At 42.1% G+C, this 23,886-nt stretch overlaps 1 protein-coding gene across 1 annotated transcript in view; it reads left to right on the top strand.

Moving 5' to 3' along the window:
- GALNT2 (polypeptide N-acetylgalactosaminyltransferase 2) overlaps positions 1-23,406 on the top strand; it is a 150,091-nt gene extending 126,685 nt beyond the window's left edge. Inside the window, exons 12-16 of the mRNA XM_065400847.1 lie at positions 4,765-4,857; positions 5,042-5,125; positions 12,175-12,301; positions 20,147-20,266; positions 23,251-23,406. Of these exons, the coding sequence (XP_065256919.1) occupies positions 4,765-4,857; positions 5,042-5,125; positions 12,175-12,301; positions 20,147-20,266; positions 23,251-23,406 (580 nt within the window). The remainder of the gene's footprint in view (positions 1-4,764; positions 4,858-5,041; positions 5,126-12,174; positions 12,302-20,146; positions 20,267-23,250) is intronic.
- The last annotated feature ends 480 nt before the right edge of the window (positions 23,407-23,886 follow it).

Below are 23,886 nucleotides of genomic sequence, written 5' to 3'. Positions count from 1 at the left end.
CCCCCTCCCCCCCCAGCTCCCATTGGCTGGGAACCGGCCAATGGGAGTGCAGAGCCAGTACTCGGGGTGGGGGCAGTGCTCAGAGCCCCATGGGCCTCCCTGCCCATGAGCCAGACCTGCTGCTGGCCATTTCCAGCATGCAGCGCGGTGTCAGAACAGGTAGGGACTACTCGTTTTTGCTGGCTGGCCGCCAGGGTCCCTGGGTGCTGAGCAAGTCCACCCAGTGCCTTGCATTCCACAACCCAGTACTGGGTCGCGACCTGAACTCTGAAAACCACTGATCTAGAGAGCCAGACATACGTTCTTCACACCTGGAAGCTTCTGACCCAGTCCCTTAGGCAGTGTTTCACATTAGATAAAATACTCTCTCTTTTGGAAGTGCAGATTGATTCTACTTTTTGTGCAGCACTAATGAATTGGCTGATTTGGTGAAATAAAATTACTGGTCTTGTTTCTCTGAATAGTTTTAGCGGGGATTTTTCTTTGAATATCTGCTTCCCCTTTCTGTTGAGATCTGAATTTTATGCTGCTGTGGAAAATTAGCAATGGCACATGTGAGGAAACAAAAGATTGATAATGAAATACCCTGTCTTGATTACAGCTCTGCTCCAATATTAATATTACACCAGGGAATAGGAAGATCTACTGATTCCACTATTTGGGTTGGGTTTATGACATAACTGCATATCAATTTCACAATAGCTTTCAGGGTCATGTTAATGAAAGACTATGTAATTTGCACACTGCTCTGCAATTTTCAGTTTTGGGCTAATGCCAAGATGCTTTTCCTCCCATAAGACTTAATAGGTACTTAATAGAGATGGGCGAAATTTTTCAGACAAATATCTTACTTGTCTATAAAGCACATTTGGGTTAACCAAAACTATTTGCAAATTCGTGTCAAATACATAGAATTGTTTCAACCAAACTGGAAAAATCGAAATGTTTTGATAATGTTAAAATTCAACTTTTTCAGTTCTGACCAAAAATTCTATTTTAAATTTCGGGCATTTTGACAAAGGAAAGGCACTAGATTCAGAAAATGACAAGAGGTGGTGGTTCATCCCTTAAAAGCTTTAGCCCAGTGGTTAGGGCATTCACCTGGGATGTGGGAGACACAGAATTTGAAATTAGAGCACTCTCCGACAATGTGGGAGACCCAATGTCCAGGCTCCAGAGTCATTCTCACTCTCCCTGGCCCAATGACTATCCCTTGTCATTCATAGAGCCAATTCATACAGGGAAAGAAAGTGCTTTTAAGGGAGGCACCATCACCACCTTCCCAGCAATTTTGTTAATCTAGTCCTCCTTTCCTTTGCTTTTTTCAAAATGCCTGAACGCTGAAATGAAAGTATTTGGGTCACAATGAAATGTTTTGTCATTACTGAAACATTTTGTTTTGACTCAAGTTTTTTTTTACTTTTCGATTTGCTGAAAAAATTAGAAAGTCATCCTTTTTTTTGTTGGTGAATAATGGATTTTTTTGGTTCACTAAGCTCTTGTACTTAAATATAGCCCAGACTTGAGCAATAGGAAAGGATGTGTCTATATATAATATAACCAGGGCCAGCGCAACCCATTAGGTCGCCTAGGGCGCTACAATTTAGGGGATGGCGACCGTGGCGGTATTTCGGCGGTGGGACCTTCCGCTGCCTCTGCGGGGGGCAGCATTTCGGGGCGGGACCTTCCGCTGCCTCTGCGGGGGGCGGCATTTCGGGGCGGGACCTTCCGCCGTCTAGGGCGGCAGGAAAGCTGGCGGCGCTCCTGAATATAATTGTGTGTGGTAAATCAAATTACTGTTTGTCTGAAGCACTATCCAAAACTGCATTTGGGTTGGAAAGGATCTGGCCTGCGATGTCACAGTTATGCAACCAAATCACAAGGGTGCACAGGTAGGACCTCCTCATTCAAACAGATATCCTTACGCTCATTAGGTGTAATGGGTGAATGGGGAAAATACTGGAAGGGAAAATCTTTTTAAAACATGTCCCTATCTTTGTTCTTCAAAATGATTTTAAGGAACCAATACCAACTTGAACTGGAAAGACAGTGGAAGTGTGTAACCAATGTGTCTCCTGCTCTGCCTTTCCACACAGCTGATTTTCCTCCTCCCCTTTTGGCTGTCCATCTGCCTCATGGACTGAAAGGCTGTGAAAACCCTTACAAGTCACTCTAATTGCTTTTTATTTGGGGGGTGGAGGGGTGGGAGGATGATACCGTTAATTAATGCAATTTTGTTTACACTTGAATTGCTTTGACCAAATAAGAAGTATCCCTGACAAAAGCCAGAAGCAGAGGGGGAGTGAAAAACAACTCCTCGGCTTTGGCTGAAAGGGAGTTTTAGAAAATTAGCAGTTTCCACAAGGAAATTATCATCCATCAAAACGCAGAGACTGTTTGAACTTCCTCTTCGCTTGTGGTTTTTGCACTCAAGAGTTTTTGACCAGCCTTTTTCAGCTCATGGTCATTTCATTTCCCCTGCAGAAGCAGAAGGATACAAATTAAAGATGTCTTTAACTCCCAAACCAATATGTGTTATCCAAAGATAACATAAGAACGGCCATACTGGGTCAGACCAAAGGTCCATCTAGCCCAGTATCCTGTCTTCCAACAGTGGCCAATGCCAGGTGCTGCAGAGGGAATGAACAGAACAGTCAGTCATTGAGTGATCCATCCCCTGTCATCCACTCCTAACTTCTGGCAAACAGAGGCTAGGGACAGCCAGAATATGGTGTTGCATCCCTGAACATCTTGGATACTAGCCATTCATGGACCTATCCTCCCTGAGCTGATGAAGATGGGTAATGTCCCACAAATCACTAGAGATTTTTTTATTGTCAAATGTACAAAATAGGCTTCAGGGCATGGAAGGTGCTAATGAAATAAAACTTTAATTCCCCAAACGATCACTTCTAATTTTGTAAAAGATAATAAGGCTGTCTCTGGGAGCAGAGGGGTGTGTGTGAAGAGAAAGTTTTGACAGGAGGAAGAGCTGAAAAACTACATTTTAGAGAGTTTAAAAAGTTTGTACTGGGAATATTGTCCCTATCCTTCCTGTCCAATTGCACATACCTCAGGAGATCATACAAATGTCTAAAAATGACCTAAAATAGCTTTTCTGTACATAACTACTTAAAATTGTAGGTGTCTCACAATCTCCCAAGTCTAGAAACAAACACTGGGTTCCACTGGGAAGATGAGAATCTCCCCCCTCAATAGCATGAAGCTCCTATTTCTAGCCTTACAGAATCTGATGACAACATACTATCAAATTGTGATATTTTTATGCACAGAAAATCTGTTACTGGGACTGGATTGCCCATCCCAATCCTCATCGGAGGTAATTTTTGGCATATAGAAATACCATATTTGAAAGAGAAGGGGGGAAATATTTCTTTGGTAGGCTGACCTATAAAGAAAAAAGCTTTTGGAAGCTGCCTAGCATTTTGGAATGTTACAAATGGTTGTAAATCCTGGAGGTGATGGATTAGTGGACAGAAGGCAACTGAGGCAGTCAGAAGTGTGTGATATTTATCATTTGGTTCTGTAATATTTGCTACATGGATGCTGCTTCTGTGTATGCATATGTAACACACCAGGATTTTTGCAGACAACTTCTAACAGGTAATATATTTCTGTGCAAGATTATCTGTTTAATGTTGAATTGATAAAAGTTTAGTTGCTTTTTGTGACTGTACTCCAGCAGAAGAGAGAACTTTTTGATAGAATGGCAAGAGGAATATCCTGGAGAATGACAAAGCTTTAGTCACATTGCAGCTCAGGTTTAAAGACACTGTTTTTATATAAAGATCAATATATAAAAATACACAGCAGTCTCTGAAGAGTTTGGACAACATTTTCATATCTTTAATACAGAATTTTAAGTAGTGTTACAAACATCTAACCTTCAGCTTATTCTTGGTCATCTCAGCTGTAACAAAACCTCTAGGTTCATAAGTCTAAATGTTTCACCACTTGCAATTATTTATCCATCTAGGTAGCATTCAAGTTGGTGTGTAGTGGGGGACAAAAAGGAGGTTGAGAAATATACATTCCATAAGATGGTGTGTCAGTTTTCTCTGGCTTTAGTGAAAACTGCTTGTAAGATAAAAGGCAAACTGTCAAATATTGCCAGCTGTTGAGATTTTAGATTCTTCCAAGTTCCTGATTCAAAAACCACTCAGTAAATTTCGTTTCTTTGCAAGACGTGGCCTAATAAATTAACAAAGTTGCTTTCAAAAAGAGCATTGTAGAAAATGAAAGTCTTGAACTAAACTTTTTACCTTTTCTGATTGGACGCGTGGACCAGCTATTTAGGACTTGTCTGCTATTCCTGATTAACTCCAGGTATGAACTCTTATATTGCAAAATAAGTATGTCCACACATGGAATTAATCAGGAATAGGTAATCCACTTTAAATTCACGCCCTATCTTATTATGGGTTAATTTTCATGTGTTGACAAGCCCTTAGGCCATCTCTACACTGCGGGGACTATAATGGCATAGCTGAGGCACTTGGTGTGGATTTTTCACACACATGAGCATTATAGCTATGTTGACCTAAATTTTAAGTGTGGATCAGGCCTAAGTAATAAGGAAGGCACAAAGTCCATTCCAAATGTGTGTGCTTCAGTCATACCACCTCTGTGGTATGTGTAGTAGAGGGTGGGGAAAAAATAAACATAATCAAAACAGACAAAAATAAGTGTCATGGATTGTGACAGGAAAAAACATAACCTGCATCTCAATTTGATTGTTCCTAGAAATACGCGTAGGGCAGCAGAAGTGTGGATGGATGAGTACAAAAATTTCTATTACGCAGCAGTGCCTTCAGCCAGAAACGTACCTTATGGCAAGTAAGTCCGATCTGCTGCTTCTTCCTATTCACTTTATTCTGTTTGCCATTAGTAGTTCATGAGGGCAAAGGGGTGTTTCATTTCTTTTAAATATATTTCTACTGATAAATGTCTCACTTATTAAACGTGCTTTAAAATTCATCAAATACAACTGCCAGAACTTGCTGTTTTTGTTTCTCTCTAGTATTCAAAGCCGAATGGAACTGAGAAAGAGACTTAGCTGCAAACCTTTCAAGTGGTATCTTGAAAACGTCTATCCTGAGTTAAGGTGAGTCTCAAACAGCCTTTCTGTTTTCTGGCAGTGTAGGTTCTTTCTTTACCTGGCTTGGCCAGAAACTTTACTACATCTCTCCTGCATAGGCATTTAGGATATTAGCTAGTTAAAATATGTCTTTTGCAGTTTTTGCTTACTACTTTATTCTGCTGTCATTTTCTTCACTGACCCATCCCCTTTCCTCTTGCCCCATATCCATATTGCAATTGCATCATGTGATTGTCACTGCCAAGAGGGCTGACTTTCTCCTTGAAAACTGCTGTACTCCTGGGCTAGCTGCTTGCTGGAAATGCATCATTCTTCATCCTTCTCCGCTCTCCTTCAAGCTGTTAGCTTCACCTATGTGGCATGCTTAGCTCTGTGAGCAGCCTTAAACTAGGTGCAGTGCAAAACTTTTACTGCCAGTTTAGAAGTGATCCTCCCATGTAGAGTTGTTATAGGTTAACTGAGGTCTTCAGATGAAAACATTTAAGGTACTTTGGAGGCATTGGTCAGAGCCCAGGCATGAGAATACAATCTATCCGGTGGATTTCCATTCATCTCTTCTGTAGGATAGAAAATCTTCAGAGCTGTATTTATTTACCAGACAAAGATTTTAAATGAATAAAACCACCATGCTCAATATCCTACTACTAACCCTACCTGTCAAACCTAAGGGTCTGTGAGCTAGTATCTGTCATACAGCTAATCTTATTAAACAACTGTAGGCTGGTATGTGGCTTTTATACAGTAGCACATTTCTTGCTGTAGGAGTTCCAAAACACTTTAAGTTAGAATACAATGAGATAAATACTGGTAGTACAGTGATTTTTTTTTTTTTTTTTTAGGCAAAAGCAGCAGCTAATATACCCTCAGTAAAAACTTTCACAGACCCATAAACATTAGAACCTGTCTTATAAAGAGGGATAATAATGGTAAGGAGACCAGTTATCCTTTTTTCTTTTCAAAAAGTGCCATGGGATATTTACTTTCCCTTAGAGTTGGGCAAAAATGATCTCTGATGTCTCATTTGAACAGATGTTCATAGATTCATAGATTCTAGGACTGGAAGGGACCTCGAGAGGTCATCGAGTCCAGTCCCCTGCCCGCATGGCAGGACCAAATACTGTCTAGACCATCCCTGATAGACATTTATCTAACCTACTCTTAAATATCTCCAGAGATGGAGATTCCACAACCTCCCTAGGCAATTTATTCCAGTGTTTAACCACCCTGACAGTTAGGAACTTTTTCCTAATGTCCAACCTAGACCTCCCTTGCTGCAGTTTAAGCCCATTGCTTCTTGTTCTATCCTCAGAGGCTAAGGTAAACAAGTTTTCTCCCTCCTCCTTATGACACCCTTTTAGATACCTGAAAACTGCTATCATGTCCCCTCTCAGTCTTCTCTTTTCCAAACTAAACAAACCCAATTCTTTCAGCCTTCCTTCATAGGTCATGTTCTCAAGACCTTTAATCATTCTTGTTGCTCTTCTCTGGACCCTTTCCAATTTCTCCACATCTTTCTTGAAATGCGGTGCCCAGAACTGGACACAATACTCCAGCTGAGGCCTAACCAGAGCAGAGTAGAGCGGAAGAATGACTTCTCGTGTCTTGCTCACAACACACCTGTTAATACATCCCAGAATCATGTTTGCTTTTTTTGCAACAGCATCACACTGTTGACTCATATTTAGCTTGTGGTCCACTATAACCCCTAGATCCCTTTCTGCCGTACTCCTTCCTAGACAGTCTCTTCCCATTCTGTATGTGTGAAACTGATTTTTTCTTCCTAAGTGGAGCACTTTGCATTTGTCTTTGTTAAACTTCATCCTGTTTAACTCAGACCATTTCTCCAATTTGTCCAGATCATTTTGAATTCTGACCCTGTCCTCCAAAGCAGTTGCAATCCCTCCCAGTTTGGTATCATCCGCAAACTTAATAAGCGTACTTTCTATGCCAATATCCAAGTCGTTAATGAAGATATTGAACAGAGCCGGTCCCAAAACAGACCCCTGCGGAACCCCACTCGTTATGCCTTTCCAGCAGGATTGGGAACCATTAATAACAACCCTCTGAATACGGTTATCCAGCCAGTTATGCACCCACCTTATAGTAGCCCCATCTAAATTGTATTTGCCTAGTTTGTAGATAAGAATATCATGCGAGACCGTATCAAATGCCTTACTAAAGTCTAGGTATACCACATCCACAGCTTCTCCCTTATCCACAAGACTCGTTATCCTATCGAAGAAAGCTATCAGATTGGTTTGACATGATTTGTTCTTTACAAATCCATGCTGGCTGTTCCCTATCACCTTACCACCTTCCAAGTGTTTGCAGATGATTTCCTTAATTACTTGCTCCATTATCTTCCCTGGCACAGAAGTTAAACTAACTGGTCTGTAGTTTCCTGGGTTGTTTTTATTTCCCTTTTTATAGATGGGCACTATATTTGCCCTTTTCCAGTCTTCTGGAATCTCTCCCGTCTCCCATGATTTTCCAAAGATAATAGCTAGAGGCTCAGATACCTCCTCTATTAGCTCCTTGAGTATTCTAGGATGCATTTCATCAGGCCCTGGTGACTTGCAGGCATCTAACTTTTCTAAGTGATTTTTAACTTGTTCTTTTTTTATTTTATCTGCTAAACCTACCCCCTTCCCATTAGCATTCACTATGTTAGGCATTCCTTCAGACTTCTCGGTGAAGACCGAAACAAAGAAGTCATTAAGCATCTCTGCCATTTCCTAGTTTCCTGTTACTGTTTCTCCCTCTTCACTAAGCAGTGGGCCTACCCTGTCTTTGGTCTTCCTCTTGCTTCTAATGTATTGATAAAAAGTCTTCATGTTCCCCTTTATTCCCGTAGCTAGTTTGAGCTCATTTTGTGCCTTTGCCTTTCTAATCTTGCCCCTGCATTCCTGTGTTGTTTGCCTATATTCATCCTTTGTAATCTGTCCTAGTTTCCATTTTTTATATGACTCCTTTTTATTTTTTAGATCATGCAAGATCTCGTGGTTAAGCCAAGGTGGTCTTTTGCCACATTTTCTATCTTTCCTAACCAGCGGAATAGCTTGCTTTTGGGCCCTTAATAGTGTCCCTTTGAAAAACTGCCAACTCTCCTTGCCCTGCAACTCCCCACACCTGTACCTACTGACGGATGTGCTTTAGGGGCTCTTGTTTTAGGATTTGCATGAATTTCATTTGAAACTTAACTAGAAATTTTAAGATTACCCATACCTTCCTGCAAGTCCTCAAGCAGCTAATACATTTGGCATTTTGTAGCTTTGTTCTGTCACCATCTTGAATTTTACCACAAGATGGCAATGCTAAATTTTAGTGGAAGGATCCTCAATGAAGGCTTATAGGTAACTTACAACAAATACTATTCCCCAGGCTTCAGTAAATAAAGCATTATTAACCTGTAATTCTTTACCATGTCAAACTTTTAAAATATTAGCTTAATTTATTTTGGATATTAGCAGTTAATTACAGCTTAAACCTCATTTGTAAAGTCAGTGTCCAGACCCTCATTCTTTTCTAATAAATGGCTCTTTTTTAAAAATGAACCTTCCTTAAAAGTTGGAGAGCTCAAGGGATTGTTCAGATCCAGGTTAGATTTTACACTAAGCTACTTGTTCAGTTGTGCCATAAACTCTCGACCTGTCTTTTCAAGGCTTTGGGGCCAAAATGTCAAGATTTCAGTTGCATCCAAACTAGAATAAAAATTTACAACCATTGCAATTTTGAATCCAACCTGGAATCAAAACCATAGGGGTGGGTTCTGTGCAGGAATTACTAGATGAGATTTTATGTCCTGTGTTCTGTGGGTGGTCTTCTGGCCTTTAAATAAATAAATAATCTGACTACAAGTGGTGAGAAACTGGGAAATCGCGCGCTCTCTCTCTCTCTCTCTCTCTCTCTCTCTCTCTCTCATATTTTATTTATATTTATATATATATATATATATATATATATATATATATATATATATATATATATATAAATCATATGCATCTGTTTATCTGGGTAAGATTATCCTGCCTGAATGCATAGTTAACTCAAAGGAAGTTGCTGGGGTAACCCACCAGGAATGAAACAGTGACAAAAATAAGACCTCTGGGGTAAACAGCTTCAAAGGAGTTAACAATTGCTGGACCATCAACAGGGAAGAAATTGTCTGGCTTCATCCAAACTAGAAAGGTTTACTCTTCCAGGGCTAGAGCCTGGGATCTTGGGGGATCCTAAACCTCCAAGACTTTAGAAAAGGGAGGGAGTTTGGGTGAGCTAGGAGAGACTGCGCAGGGTGTGTCAATGGAAAGTGGACAGTCTAGCAAACACACAAAGGAATGTAGTCTGCTTCTCCCTGCCAGAGAGAGAATCAGCAGGGCAGAGGGGTCTTACATCTTAAACTTTCCTTGCCAGCTTTTATAAGCAATACCCACGTGTGTAGGTCTTCTGTTTTATCTTTTGATCTGTGTGCTTTGTACTTTTGAAGAATGAATAAATAATGCCTTGTTTTGAAGATGCAATTTCTGTGTCACTGCAAACTTGTGTTGTCATGGGCTCCCGAAGGGAAACTCTTACAGGTGCCAAAAATGAGTTTGGGCTTCTGGTGTGAACATGGTTGGGAACCACTGGGGATTGCAAGTTAGAGACCCAGTCCCAAGGTGGTTGGACTGCTTGGTTCCGCCCAGCGTGAGGTGCAGGAAGCTGGCCTGTCAAGGGGCACTAAAGATAGACTCGGGGACCAAGGTGCAGTTCATCCTCTAGCTCTGACAAGGATTTGGATTCAGGGTTCCAGTTGTGGCACATTCTGTAACATTAATACATATATATTCACAAATCTACATTAAAAAATGTTAACATTGCAAAATCAAGTGCACAAAAATTAAAGAATTCCACAGTTAAGTTTGCGTGTGCAACTTTAATTGAACCCTCTTATGTTGTGTACATTATGATAGTATTTAAGTGATCACACACTATATTTTCCACAGAATATCTGCCTTATTCAGTGCTCAGTGGGATGGGTGTGAAGGGAGGCAGGAGCCTATCCCTCATCTAAAGAAGAGGACTGGGGGACACAGGGTTGACCTGAGTGCCTGGAGAAACTGGTAGAAAGCAGAGGCAGTAGGAGCAAGATGTGGGAGGCAGAAGAAGTAGAAAAGGCAGGATAACCCAAGGCCGCCTCCCCACTCTGTTATCCTGCCATCTGTCCCTATTCCCCCATGCCCCTGTCCATTTCCATGTTTATTCCTCTGCGTTTGAGTCAGGCTGTCTTCTTCTCCCCTTCCGTGCTGACTGGGTGCCAGCAGTGTGAACTTAGGGAACACGGGAGAAATATTCTGTGCTCCTGGTTCTGGTGCCTGATGCTCAGCAGCCCTGGGAAACAATTGCAGTACAAGTCCTGCTCAGCTTTTTTATTTATTTTTTTATTTATTTATTTTTAAGCATGCTCAATGCAGATGGAATCTTTGGAAATCTTTGCTGCCAGTCCCTAAAAAGCCTGTACTGAATGTGTAATATTCTTGGGGCAGGGACTGTCTTTGGTCTCTATTTGTACAGCACCTAGTGTAACACCAACAGACCCCAGTCATCGGTGGGTAGGATCGAACCCAGGGCCTCTGGAGCTTAGTGCATGAGCCTCTACTGCTTGAGCTCAAAGCCATATGGTTGTTAGATTAATGAGTCTGCTCTATAGCCTTAGCTCTCTAAGTGGTCTCGGAGCCACCAGAGGGAACAGAACACCACACCCAGGAGGTGTGTGGGTTACACTCGCACCATGGGTGGCAGGTGGAGCCCCCCTTAGGGGAGGCTAGCCCCTGGCTCTGCCCCTTCTGCCCACCCTCTCCCTCCCCACCCCCACAGCCAGAGCCCCAAGACCCCCACGGTCAGGGCCACAAGTCCCCCCTCAGCCGGAGAGTTCCGAGAGCCCTGCCCAGAGGTGCCCCAATGTTGTGTTCTCTCCCCTCCCCTCCTCTCCCCCCCCACAACCTGCGCAGGGCTGCCCCGTGCCAGCTGCAACCACGCCACCCTTCTCCAGACCCCAAGCCACTGCAGAGAAAAGCCTCACTCTCGTCCAAAGATGCATTTGATATGCCCCATGCAGATTCTGGGGCCATTGATGAGGCGGGATTTGCTACTCCACTTCCTGGGTCCATCAGTCATCTCCCTGGAGTCCAAAGAGATGACTGATGAACCCAGGAAGCTGAGTAACAGGTGCCGCCCCGGAACCTGCATGGGGCATAATAAAGCACCTGGTCTATTATACCCGCCGCCCATGTCTAGCACAATAGGGTCTTGGCCCAGGATTGGGGCTCCTAGGCACTATGGTAGTACAAATAATTAATAAACCATGATATTCTGTGGTCTATAAAGTCACCAAATCTCAGTGAATTTTTCATGGGGACCACAAAAGGCAGCTCCTTAATGCCACAGAGACTCTGACAAATCTCAAGTCCCTGCTCCAAAGCATGGAGGCATTAGTTTCTCAAAGGAACAGTTGGATTTGTGAACATTGTCGAAAATATGCTGCTTTGTCAAACTTCATTTTCAGAAATGGTAGAACTCTGTTTTTTACTGAAACTTAAAGAAAAAAATCAGCCTGGGCAGAACTGCAGCATGCCGAATTTCTGCCTCACTGGTTAAAGTTTGACAAAGCCATGAGCTACACAAAAGAGGGATTTATAATGGAAAGAGTTACACAATGGAAAGTGTTATACAACCTTAACTACACACATTGCTGCCAGCCACACTTGTGATGTGACTCTCTAATGCTCATGTTCATTGTAGTTCTCCAGTATATTTTACTCATATTCAATCTTTTAGCCTACAAATCCACTGAAAACCTTTGACCACTTAGTTATGAGAGCAGAGTCTCTTGACCAAATAATTACTTGTAACTTCTTCAAAATGTTGTGGGAAGTGGAATATAGCTTGTGTACCAAAATAAAATCATTACCTGTTGCCGATTGCCTCTCATCTAGAAGGCCGTTAAGTAAAGGAAGGGCGTCAAAGTTAAAGCAAGAGAGAAATTGAATTAAAACAGATGTTTCTTGTTTTATATTTAGGGTACCTGATCATCAAGATATAGCTTTTGGGGCTTTGCAGCAGGGTACCAATTGCCTCGACACTTTGGGCCATTTTGCAGATGGTGTTGTTGGAGTTTATGAATGTCATAATGCTGGGGGAAACCAGGTCTGTATGCTATTAAATTATTTTTTTTAAACCCATAGTCTTTTTGAAAAATACAGAATTTGAGGCAGGCAGTCAATGTGTACTACACATTGTGTTGGGAAGGTTGAATCAACAAGGTTGGCTAAATCACTTGTCCCTCAAATAACTTCTTATTTTGAGTTTTAGAATCATAGAGGCCAGAGATGGAAAATGGGGATCAGATAATCCACTCCACATCTCAATATTTTAAATTGTCACTCTTACTCTATAGCCCTATCCCATCCTCACCAAAAGTTACATCTTTATGAAAACCTGTTTCCTGTGGGGCATGTCTACAAAAAAATAATAGGTTGGACTGAGAGTTTATATCGCCATATTCTGTAAATGTCCTGAAGACAAGGGGAAAAAACAAATATTTTTTTATATGGTGCTGTTCCCTTTCCCAGTGGGGGGTTGCAGAGTGTGAAAAAAATCTATCTTAAATCCCAGACATGTTCTTTCACAAAGCATAGGCACCAAAAGTCACATCCAACTCACTTACAGTAAAGATGTTGTTTCAGTAAATCCTTTCCAATCTTTCTTTTAAAAACTAATTGCAAGTGTGTCAAAGCAGTAAACAAGAACTGAATGGAAACATTAATTACTGCAAAGGATCTAATTATACAGTGGTGTCTTACAGGCACCATTAACAAACTACTTGCATATGCTTTTCCTCTTGTTTCCTGTGCTGGTTTTGTACACAAATGGTTTTCAAATAGAACTCAAATACAATTAAATTGATATTAACATTGTTAATAAATAATTAACAGGATATATAGTTAATTTGCTAATCAGTCCATTTTCTACCACATTAAACTATTAATCGCATCCCTTTAAATTAAATTGGGGGGGGAAGGGGGAAATCAAAATGAAAATCTGACCAGGATCACAAAACTAAAAAATACAAACAATTCCAGAAAAAGCATCATATGAATCTGAATGCACTCCTACCATACCATCAGCTTTAGAGGCATCTTCAATTTCAGTCTCTTCTCCAGAGACGAGAGAGAAATTTTTCCAAGTGCTGTTATATTTGATGACCTTGTGTAGCTGCAACTACAGCCAAAGAGCACACAGTACAACTCAGGAGGAGAGTTGAAAAAAAACTTTAAGCCTCCTTTGTACTTCCCTGATCCTAGGCCAGCTTTTTCCTGATTTCGTCTCCCAGTGGAAGTTATCACAGCTTGAAGGGGATGGGATTGCTCAGGTACCAGTACTCCAGAAAGAGTTTTCTGTAAAAATTAATAGACTAAATCTTGACTCTTGTTTAGACCCTGCATCTGATATTTTGTTCAGTGAATGTTTTGAAAACTGTCTTGGGAATCTCCCAAGTGGGTACAGGGCAGAGGCTGACTGCTGTGGCAAACTTGCCCTATACAGAATGAGCCTTGACACTACATTCAAAAAGCCAGTCATTTAAGTATGAGAATATCTTTGTTTGAGAACGTAGCAACCATTGTTGTGTACTTGATAAATAACGTTGGCACAGCAGAAAGGGCATAGCGCTAATACTGAGAGTTACTGTTGCCCACACCAAGATTTTTTGTCATCTGTGTGAAAATACTCATCCTTTAAGTGGAGAGCCCCAAACTGGTCTTGAGAGGAAAGGGTAAATATTAGGGCTGTCAAGCAATTGTCGGAGAAAAACAGAGTTCATTTAAAAAAAATAATCACAATCATGCTGTTAAACCATAATAGAATGCTATTTATATAAATATTTTTGGAAGTTTTCCACATTTTCAAATATATTGATTTCAGTTACAACACAGAATACAAAGTGTACAGTGCTCACTTTATATTTTTATTATAAATATTTTCACTGTAAAAATAAAAAATTGTATTTTTCAATTCACTTAATACAAGTACTGTAGTGCAAACTCTTTATCATGACATTTAAACTTACAAATATAGAATTATGTACAAAAAATAACTGCATTCAAAAATAAAACAATTTAAAACTTTAGAGCCTACAAGTCCACTCAGTCCTACTTCTTGTTCAGCCAATCGCGGAGACAAACGTGTTTGTTTACATTTGCAGGAGATAATGCTGCCTGTTTCTTATTTACAATGTCACCTGAAAGTGAGAACAGGCTTTCGCATGGCAGTGTTGTAACCAGCATTGCAAGATATTTACATGCCAGATGTATTAAAGATTCATATGTCCCTTCATGCTTCAACCACCATTCCAGAGGACATGCATCCATGCTGCTGATGGGTTCTGCTTGATAACGATCCAAAGCAGTGCAGACCAATGCATGATCATTTTCATCAGCTGAGTCAGATGCCACCAGCAGAAGGTTGATTTTCTTTTTTGGCGGTTCAGGTTCTATAGTTTCCGCATCGGAGTGTTGCTTGTTAAAGACTTCTGAAAGCATGCTCCACACCCCGTCCCGATCAGATTTTGGAAGGCACTTCAGATTCTTAAATCTTGGGTCAAGTGCTGTAGCTATCTTTAGAAATCTCACATTGGTACCTTTTTTGCATTTTTTTCAAATCTTCAATGAAAGTGTTCTTAAAATGAACAATATGCTGGGTCATCATCCGAAACAGCTATAACATGAAATATATGGCAGAATGTGGGTAAAACACAGAGCAGGAGACATACAATTCTCCCCCAAGGAGTTCAGTCACAAATTTAATTAACACATTTTTTTAACGAGCGTCATCAGCGTGGAAGCATGTCCTCTGGAATGGTGGCCGAAGCATGAAGGGGCCATACGAATGTTTAGCATATCTGGCACATAAATACCTTGCAATGCCGGCTACAACAGTGCCATACGAAGTCTGTTCTCACTTTCAGGTGACACTGTAAATAAGAAGAGGGCAGCATTATCTCCCGTAAATGTAAACAAACTTGTTTCTCTTAGCTATTGGCTGAACAAGCAGTAGGACTGAGTGGACTTGTAGGTTCTAAAGTTTTACGTTTTGTTTCTGAGTGCAGTTATGTAACAAAAAAAATCTACATTTTATAAGTTGCATTTTCACGATACAGAGGTTACGCTACAATACTTGTATGAGGTGAATTGAAAAATACTAATTTTGTTTATCATTTGTACTGTGCAAATATTTGTAATAAAATAATATAAAGTGAGTACTGTACACTTTGTATTCTGTTGTAATTGAAATTAATATATTTGAAAATGTAGAAAAACATCCAAAATATTTAATAAATTTCAATTGGTATTCTATTGTTTAACAGTGCGATTAAAATGGCGATTAATCGCAATTAATTTTTTTAATCGTGATTAATTTTTTTGAGTTAATCGCGTGAGTTAACTGTGATTAATCGATAGCCCTAGTAAATATGATAGAAGCTAATGTCGGCATGTGAAACTTGAAACTTCCAATGAAGCTGTACAGCTTCTGTAAGTTCACAATTGGACAAAGGTTGTTTTTTTTCCTGTTTTGGTCTGAGAGAGAATCTTCTTTAGCTCTTATGGTTGTGAAGAAAACCTCAAAAATATGAACCAAGGTGTGAACTGCTTTATACATTGCAGCAGAATCTACTCAGAGTGACAGCTCAGTTTGGAACCACTAGTGAGTAGAGTTTGAGAGAAATCCCTCTGTTTATTTCTGCCTATCAAGAATGAGCCACACAAGGAAGCCCACTGGGGCATCTGAGCTCAACCAAGGGAAGCCAAGCCCAGTGGAGCTCAGAAGAGCTGCAGGATTGTATTTTGAATATCTGCGTAATCTACTGTGAGAATTGCCTCATTCTGGCAATGTGGGGTTGGAGCCTGGAAGAATACTCTACCACCACTTGTTTTGCCTTCTCCTTTCTAACTTGCCCCCTCTCTGTCTGTCAGTGTGTGGTAATCTTCAAGGAATGATAGAAGGCTTTTCAGTTTTAATCAGGCTTGTATTATTTAAGTAACAGCTATGCAAAGGAAAGTTTTATATGCAGACAATAGGGGAAAGATTTTACTGAGTCCCCCATTGGGCTGATTTGAGTACTTAACTGTAAAGCATCTAGAACAGTGGTTTTCAAACTTTTTTTTCTGGCGACCCAGTTGAAGAAAATTGTTGATGCCTGCAACCCAACTGAGCTGGGGATGAGGGGCTTGGGGTGCAGGAGGGGGCTCTGGGTTTGGGGGGTGCAGGCTCTGGGGTAGGGCTGGGGATGAGGGGTTTGGGGTGCAGGAAGGGGCCGGGCAGCACCACCGTTGGGACTTTGGTCGGCAGTGCTGAGCAGAGTCGCCGCGACCCAGTGCCTTACATTCTGTGACCCAATACTGGGTCACGACCCGCTGTTTGAAACCACTAATCTAGAATGCCAAGGCTGTCAGGCAGTGCAAGCCTACAAAATTGTTTCCCTTTAGCTTTCCAAAGGGAATACATTCTGAGCCTTAAGACGCAACTATTGACGAGGAATATCCTTGTTTCTCTCCAGTTGTGATGTTATGCCACCATAGTTCCTCTGGAGCTTCTACCTCTGTGGACACTGCATGTGTGAATTAAAAAGTACCTAGCTTTCGTTAGCATAGTCCTGTTAGAAAGTGGACTATGGTAACGTAGGCTTAGGTACTTCTGAATTTGCCAGCAGCATGCACTCGGGGAAGTTAGATTGCGGCACTTTGGTGGGCTCTGCAGTTCACATCTACATAGTACATGCTGAGGCACTGTGTAGACGTAGCCTCAGTTAGAGTTCATTGGAGCCCTCCTGAAACATAACTAGAGTCAGAAAATTAGTGAAAATTTAAAAAAAATCTATTTTTAGAGAGCCTACGTGGTTCACAGAAGTAACAAGCGTTACCAGCTAGCTGATACTGCTTATTTCCATTCAGCATCAGATGTGGATCTCCCGGAGGGTGTGTACATTTTAATGTTCAGAAATTCACATGAGAGTTTTAAAATACTGGTTCCATTACATATTAAATCAAAGTCCTAACAAATAACCATTATTTTTACTTTGCTCTTAAACAATGGCAGTTAATCATATAAGGATTGGAGTGAAATATCCAGCAAAAAGTCACGTTTCTGTTACCTGAAACTACACATTTTAAAAATACTTTGAGTATTTAGTTTGTTCTAAACTGAAAGTTTACAGTCTGAATTTTAGGTAGGTTTGTGGTTCACAAAGGGATCGTGGGAAGTTAACAATGTTCTTGTGCAGTCATATGATTTCCTGTACACCTATGATGTGTAATTTCAATGTCCTTAGCTGATGAATTGCTAGCAGCTGTTTACTAAATCTGTATGATGGTAATAGTTTGTAATGGTAGGAGATTGGATAAATTCTGATTATTCTTTGTGCGTATTCTCATGAGGAAATTGACTGAGTCATTCTTAATCCAGTGGAGTTGCAAGAGAGAATGCATGCCAAAAGTGCAGTTAAATCAGAAGATAAATCAAATGAAAAATTTGATGATCTAATTAGCTAATCTCTTCCGGTCATATGTGTTGCTTGCAAAATAGTTGTTAATGTTATGGCTAATAAATTCAGTCCTGTGCAACTAGGTCTCATATTACACAGCTCAGAATCCTCCTCAGGCACCAAGAGCAGACTTTATTCTTAAAAAGCCTGATTAAGAAGCGAATTGAAGGTGAAGAGGTGGCTTTCAATGGTAGAGGGAATTAGCCTGGGAGGAAGAAGGAAACCAGAGACTGGGGAGTTATCAGGAGCTGTGACAAGGGTCCCAGAGGGGCTACACTGAGGTTACTCAGTTAGGGCAAACTGCAAAGAATGGGGCAGACAATCCTCAAAGCTGGTGGATATTCCAATACTTAGATTTACCAAACCAGCACAGAATAGCTTCTATAATACCTCACTGGTTACCCAGAAGCCAACACCACAGTTCCCTTATAGCAACCCACCCTTGGGCTTCCTCCCAGACATCCAAGTCAAATATGATGAGGATCACTGAAAATCTTATTCATCATATAAGAAAGTTCTACCAATCCCAAAGGGTCGGACACATTACCTCCCAACTTAGTGAATATTTCAGATCTTACCCAAATACACGCTTACAGCCAATTCTTATTAACTAAACTAAACTTTATTAAAGAAAAGAGAGAATAAGTATTGGTTAAAAGATCAGTATACATACCGACATGAGTACAGTTCTGAGCTCAGTTTCATAGTAGAGATGGTGAGCTTTGTAGTGGCAAAGAGTTCTTTCAGAATTAGTCCATAGTCTATAGTCCAATGTTGATATCCAGGGTGATCCAGGTGGGACTGGAGATCTGTCTTACGACTCAAGCTTCCCCGCATAAAGCATCAAGCAGATCTGAGATGACAGGATCAGGTCCCAAGAGTTTTTATACAGTTTTCGGGCAGCCTCTTGACGATACAGTCCTGGGTGAACAATAGGCTTTTGAAGTAACCTATTTCCTAAACATCACTGGAAATTAACTACCTGGATTAACATAAGGTAATTTATCCATTAAGCCGTTTATCTCAAACTTTAAAGAGACATATAGACCAGTGGTTTTCAAATCATGGGTTGCGACTCAGAACTGCACCGCCGCCTGGGCCGTTAAAAGTCCTGTCGGCGGTGCTGCTCAGCTAAGGCAGGCTAGTCCCTACCTGTTCCGGCACTGCACTGCGCCCTGGAAGCAGCCAGCAGCAGGTCCGGACAGACGGGAAGCCTGCCTCTGCACCCCAGCTGCGTCACTGACCGGGAGCTGCCGGAGGTAAGCCCACACCCGAAGTCCATGCCCCAACCCCCAGCCCAGAGCTCCCTCCCACACCCTGAACCCCTCATTCCCGGCCCCACCCTGCAGCCCTCGCCCCCACACCCCAACCCTTTGCCCCAGCCCTGAGCCTCTTCCACACCCCAAACCCCTCATCCACAGCTCCGTTGGGTCGCGGGCATCAACAGTTTTCTTCAACTGGGTCGCCAGAAAAAAAGTTTGAAAACCACTGATATAGACAATGACATTATTTCACCCAAGATTCATCTAAATGTTAATATTCCCTTTTGGTCGCTGAATCAATAGCTATAGTAATAGACAGGAACTGTCTGTTTACAGGGCTAACATCTAACGAGATATAAGTAAACACATACAATTAGTATCACCTCTAATGTCATTCTCTAACAATACAGGTTTGCATTTCAAAGTTCTAGCCCATCTAACATGGAATGGCCCTAATTACCATTTACATACTTTTCTAACCTGTCTCTGAAGGTTGAATCTGGGTAAATTAGCCTGCGAGCTGCTTAACTCTTTTTGGCCATGTGTCACAAGAGCATAGAGACCAAACCTAGCATCGAAGCCAGCAGAGGGAGCACAAGGCAACAATGTTTCAGAGTTATGCTGAGGCACTGAGGGTATGTCTATTCAGTGTTTTGAGCCCAGGTGGGCAGATTTGCTTTGGCGGGGCCCACACTAGCATTCTAAAAATAGCTGCATAGATGACTCTTTGAGATGAGGGTCATGCTTTGAAGCCTAGGGAGACGGAGGTGCAAGATGCAATTTCACAGTAAATTAGTCCTCAGCTACATTGGGGTTCTAGAGGACCATGTTTCAATATGGTTCCAGCTAAAATGGGCTCTGAATCTGACCAGTCATAACAAAAAGTTGTCCGTTTGGAATATTAGTTTACACTTCTTTTAAAACTGTGTGTGGAAAAAGCACTGTTCAAACACTTGATGCTTTAAATCCGAAGTGGGGCTCTTGGTTACAGAAAGTCTCTTCTGAGCCTTTTTACAGGAGCCTAACATAGGCCAACTGAGCATGTGTGCATATGTTTTTGCACGTTTCTGTGTTCACAAATATATATATATATATATATATATATATATATATATATATATATATATATATATATATATATATATATATATATATATATATATATATAAATTTTATTTCCTTGTGTTCCAGGAATGGGCCTTAACTAAGGACAAGTCAGTGAAACATATGGATTTGTGCCTTACTGTTGTGGACCGAGCACCTAGTTCACTAATAAAACTCCAGGGCTGCAGAGAAAATGACAGTAGACAGGTGAGTACATAATGTATGTAACTCACTGTGCAAGCAGTTCTACTGGAAAATCAAAAATCTCCATGTGTGTGCGCACACATGCATACTTAACCTGCTGAGGTTCTTGGCCTGTACAAACCAATAGTTTGCTCCCTGCCCCACGTATGTATATATCAGGATGCAGATGACTCTCTCTGCCAGCAGGACAGGTGGGAGCTGCAGTAGAAATGAAGTGAGGCCATGCTTGTGTGTTGAGCGCTTCACCCATTTGTGTGGCCACAGAGAGGCATTGATGATAACTTGATTTGAGATGGATGTGAAACTCAGAAAGGACTCCATTGGAAAAGACAGTATTAGTGGAACTGGTATATGGATGCTACATTTTTTCCACTAAATTATATAGAGGGTAGTTATTTAGAAAAGGGCTGTCAAAATCTCTTGGTAGCCTGCTAAAAGTGACCCCTCTCAGAAGGTCTCTTGGTGGTGGTAAAGCAAACATATATATTTTTTTAATAATCAAGGCACTGTGCCCATAAGAATCTAAATGCTGGCAAACTAAGTAAACCTAGGTTTCAGAGTAGCAGCCGTGTTAGTCTGTATCCGCAAAAAGAACAGGAGTACTTGTGGCACCTTAGAGACTAACAAATTTATTAGAGCATAAGCTTTCGTGGGCTACCCACGAAAGCTTATGCTCTAATAAATTTGTTAGTCTCTAAGGTGCCACAAGTACTCCTGTTCTTTTTAAGTAAACCTAAAACACTGGAACAACACGATCATAAAAAGGAAACAGTCTTGAGGCTTTAACTGAGGAAAGATAAAGATACATGCAGGGATATGTAATGGCAGACCGCATTCCAGAGACCATGGCCTCTAGATGGAGAAAATAGTGTGTAACTCCTCCCTTCTGAAGATTGTAACCTGGGAGGCCAAATTTAGGGCAAGTTGAGCCCTCATTTACACCCTTGAAACCCCTAAGAAGCTTTGAGGTTGCATAGGTATAACTGAGGGCTGTGTTTGGCTCTATTGTCTATTGAAGTCTTTTTACTAAGGTATATGAGTATGTAATTTCTTAAAGTGCATTACGGAATATGGGTGGAAAGCTACAAGTTGCCATGCACAATTGCCATGCACAAGTAAAATCACATTTGCAGAGTCATCTCCGCAGCAAATCCCTTTCATATAGTCATAGAGAAGTCTGCTCTGCAAAACCATGGTTTTTTCTTTCCTCCGAGCCTCTGTGCTTTTGTGCTTAGGGAGCAACTATTCTGCAAATACTTCATGACTGGGAGTTTGCTTTCTGTGAGATACTATTTAGTGCAGACATGAGCAAACTGCGGCCCGTGGGCCACATCCGGCCTGCGGGACCGTACTGCCCAGCCCCAGAGCTCCCAGCCAGGGAGCCTAGTCCCCGGCCCCATAGCCACGCGGGCCGCGCGCTGGGCAGCACAGCTGGCTGTGGCTGGGTGTCGCGGCTGATAGCTCCTGCTGCTGGTAAGGGGGTGGGGTGCAGGGAGGGGGTTGGGTAAGGGAGCGGGGGGTCCTGAAGGGCAGTCAGGGAGGAGGGAGCGGTTGGATGGGGTGGAGGTTCTGTGGGGGCGGTCAGGGGATGCGGAACAGGGAGGGTTGGGAGTGGGAGTCCCAGGGGACCTGTTAGGGGGCAGGGATGTGGATGGGGTCAGGAGGGCAGTCAGGGGACAGGGAGCAGAGAGCAGTTGGATGGGGGTGGGAGTCTGTGGGGGCTGTCGGGGCGGGGGTGTGGATAGGGGGCCGGACAGTCAGGGGACAGGGAGCAGGGGGGTTGGATAGTGGGCGGGGGTCCCGGGAGGGGGCGGTCAGGGGACAAGGAGCAGGGGGGGTTGGATGGGTCAGGGGTTCTGAGGGGGGCAGTCGGGGCAGAAAGTGGGAGGGGGTGGGGGCCAGGCTGTTTGGGGAAGCACAGCCTTCCCTACCCGGCCCTCCATACAGTTGCGCAACCCCAATGTGGCCCTCGGGCCAAAAAGTTTGCCTACCCCTGATTTAGTGAGAATGTTAACTGGGGGTACAACCAAACTTAATGGATTCGTTTTACAAAATATGTTTGGGTCAGAACTTCAGGTATCTCCCTTCCCTCTGTCAGCCCAACCCCCTCAGTCTTCTCATCCAGGAGAGGAGACCACTTCTGCTTATGCCAGAGTCTCTGCACAGTTGCCAATATTTAAGAAAATTTGGCAAAGGTCAGTTCTTTGAATAGGCTGCGAGCTGCTAGGTCCCCATCTGTCAGACGGTTTGTGGGCATTCGAGTTACAGTATTTACCAACATTATTGTCACAAACGCCACCCTTAAAGGCAGGACAAGTATCATCCCTATTTTAACAGATAGGGAAACCAAGGAAGAGAGTTCTTGACAAGGGTCACAGTGGGAAACTGTCAGCCAGAAATAGAACACAGGAGTCCCTTGTTCTTAGTCCCATACTTGGTCAATCAGACAACAGTCCTCAGCATTGCCCTGGACAAATGCTGCTTTTAACAGCCACAAATTAATTAGGTGGGTTCCAAAAATTTGAGGGATCTATGGCCATGGTTTCCACAACCTCTGAAAGACCGCCTTGGGGATCAGTTCTTGTGATTTACAATTTTAAAACATTGGGGGGGGGGAGCGCTGAAGTTAGTGCTGAAATTTCTATGTCCCGCAGGTCGGGGGGACCACAGCTGCAGGCTTTGCAGGCCTCTAACCTGGCACTGCATTGGGATTGTATGTATTTGAGGAGAGGGCTGGACAAAATGACTCAGTGTAACCTCCATTTCTAGTGCAAAGTATTAGCTGGATTAATGGTTGCTTTAGCATAGCTTGTGATAGTTTGGACAAGTCTTAAAGGACAGTATCTAAACTATTGTCTCGGTATTTAGAATTACCACAAACAGAGGCCGGGGAGGGATTTGAGGACGGACAACTAGGAAGGCAGAACATGAAACATTTTTATCCACACTTGGATAGCTCATTACTTTTTTTTTTTTTTTTTTTCCAGAAATGGGAGCAAATTGAGAGCAACTCTAAACTGAGGCATGTTGGCAGTAATCTGTGTCTAGACAGCCGAAATGCCAAAAATGGCGGTCTTACCGTTGAGGTCTGCAATCCTTCTCTGTCGCAACAGTGGAAATTCACACTTAATCTACAGCAGTAGAAGGGCTTACACACAACGCCATCTTGTTTCCTAGACATCGGGCAAAGTTTTGATTGCATTACTGATATATTTCTTAAACTTTCCACGGAACTTATATACCTCAGTATTCCATCTTCGTCTGAAAGTAGGAGAGAACAAAGCTGAACACAAGGGAACCAAGGGGACGTGGAACACTGCAATTATCTCACTGAACGTAGTGCAGCAAAGTTCCCTTCTGGTGTAAAGACTTCTCAGTTCCTGTCTGACTTCAGTTTAGTACTTGCACAGCAGATGATTAACATCCCTAGAAACAATTGATGTACAGTAGAAAATGGATCTTAACACGCAGAAGGAGGGAGGGGAATAGGGTGGGGGGAGGGAGACTGGGGAAAATAAACTGCTAGGAGAAATTGAAATCTCCATTTACATAGAAATCATCATTTGTGGTTTCCAGAAGCTGAAGTGTCATTTTGAAGGTTTTTTTCCATGTGTAATTGGTAT

The sequence above is a fragment of the Emys orbicularis genome, chromosome 3, assembly GCF_028017835.1.
Source record: "Emys orbicularis isolate rEmyOrb1 chromosome 3, rEmyOrb1.hap1, whole genome shotgun sequence".
Taxonomy (NCBI): Eukaryota; Metazoa; Chordata; order Testudines; family Emydidae; genus Emys; species Emys orbicularis.
Note: the sequence above shows the minus strand (reverse complement) of the source record. Positions and strands in the feature narration are given on the sequence as shown.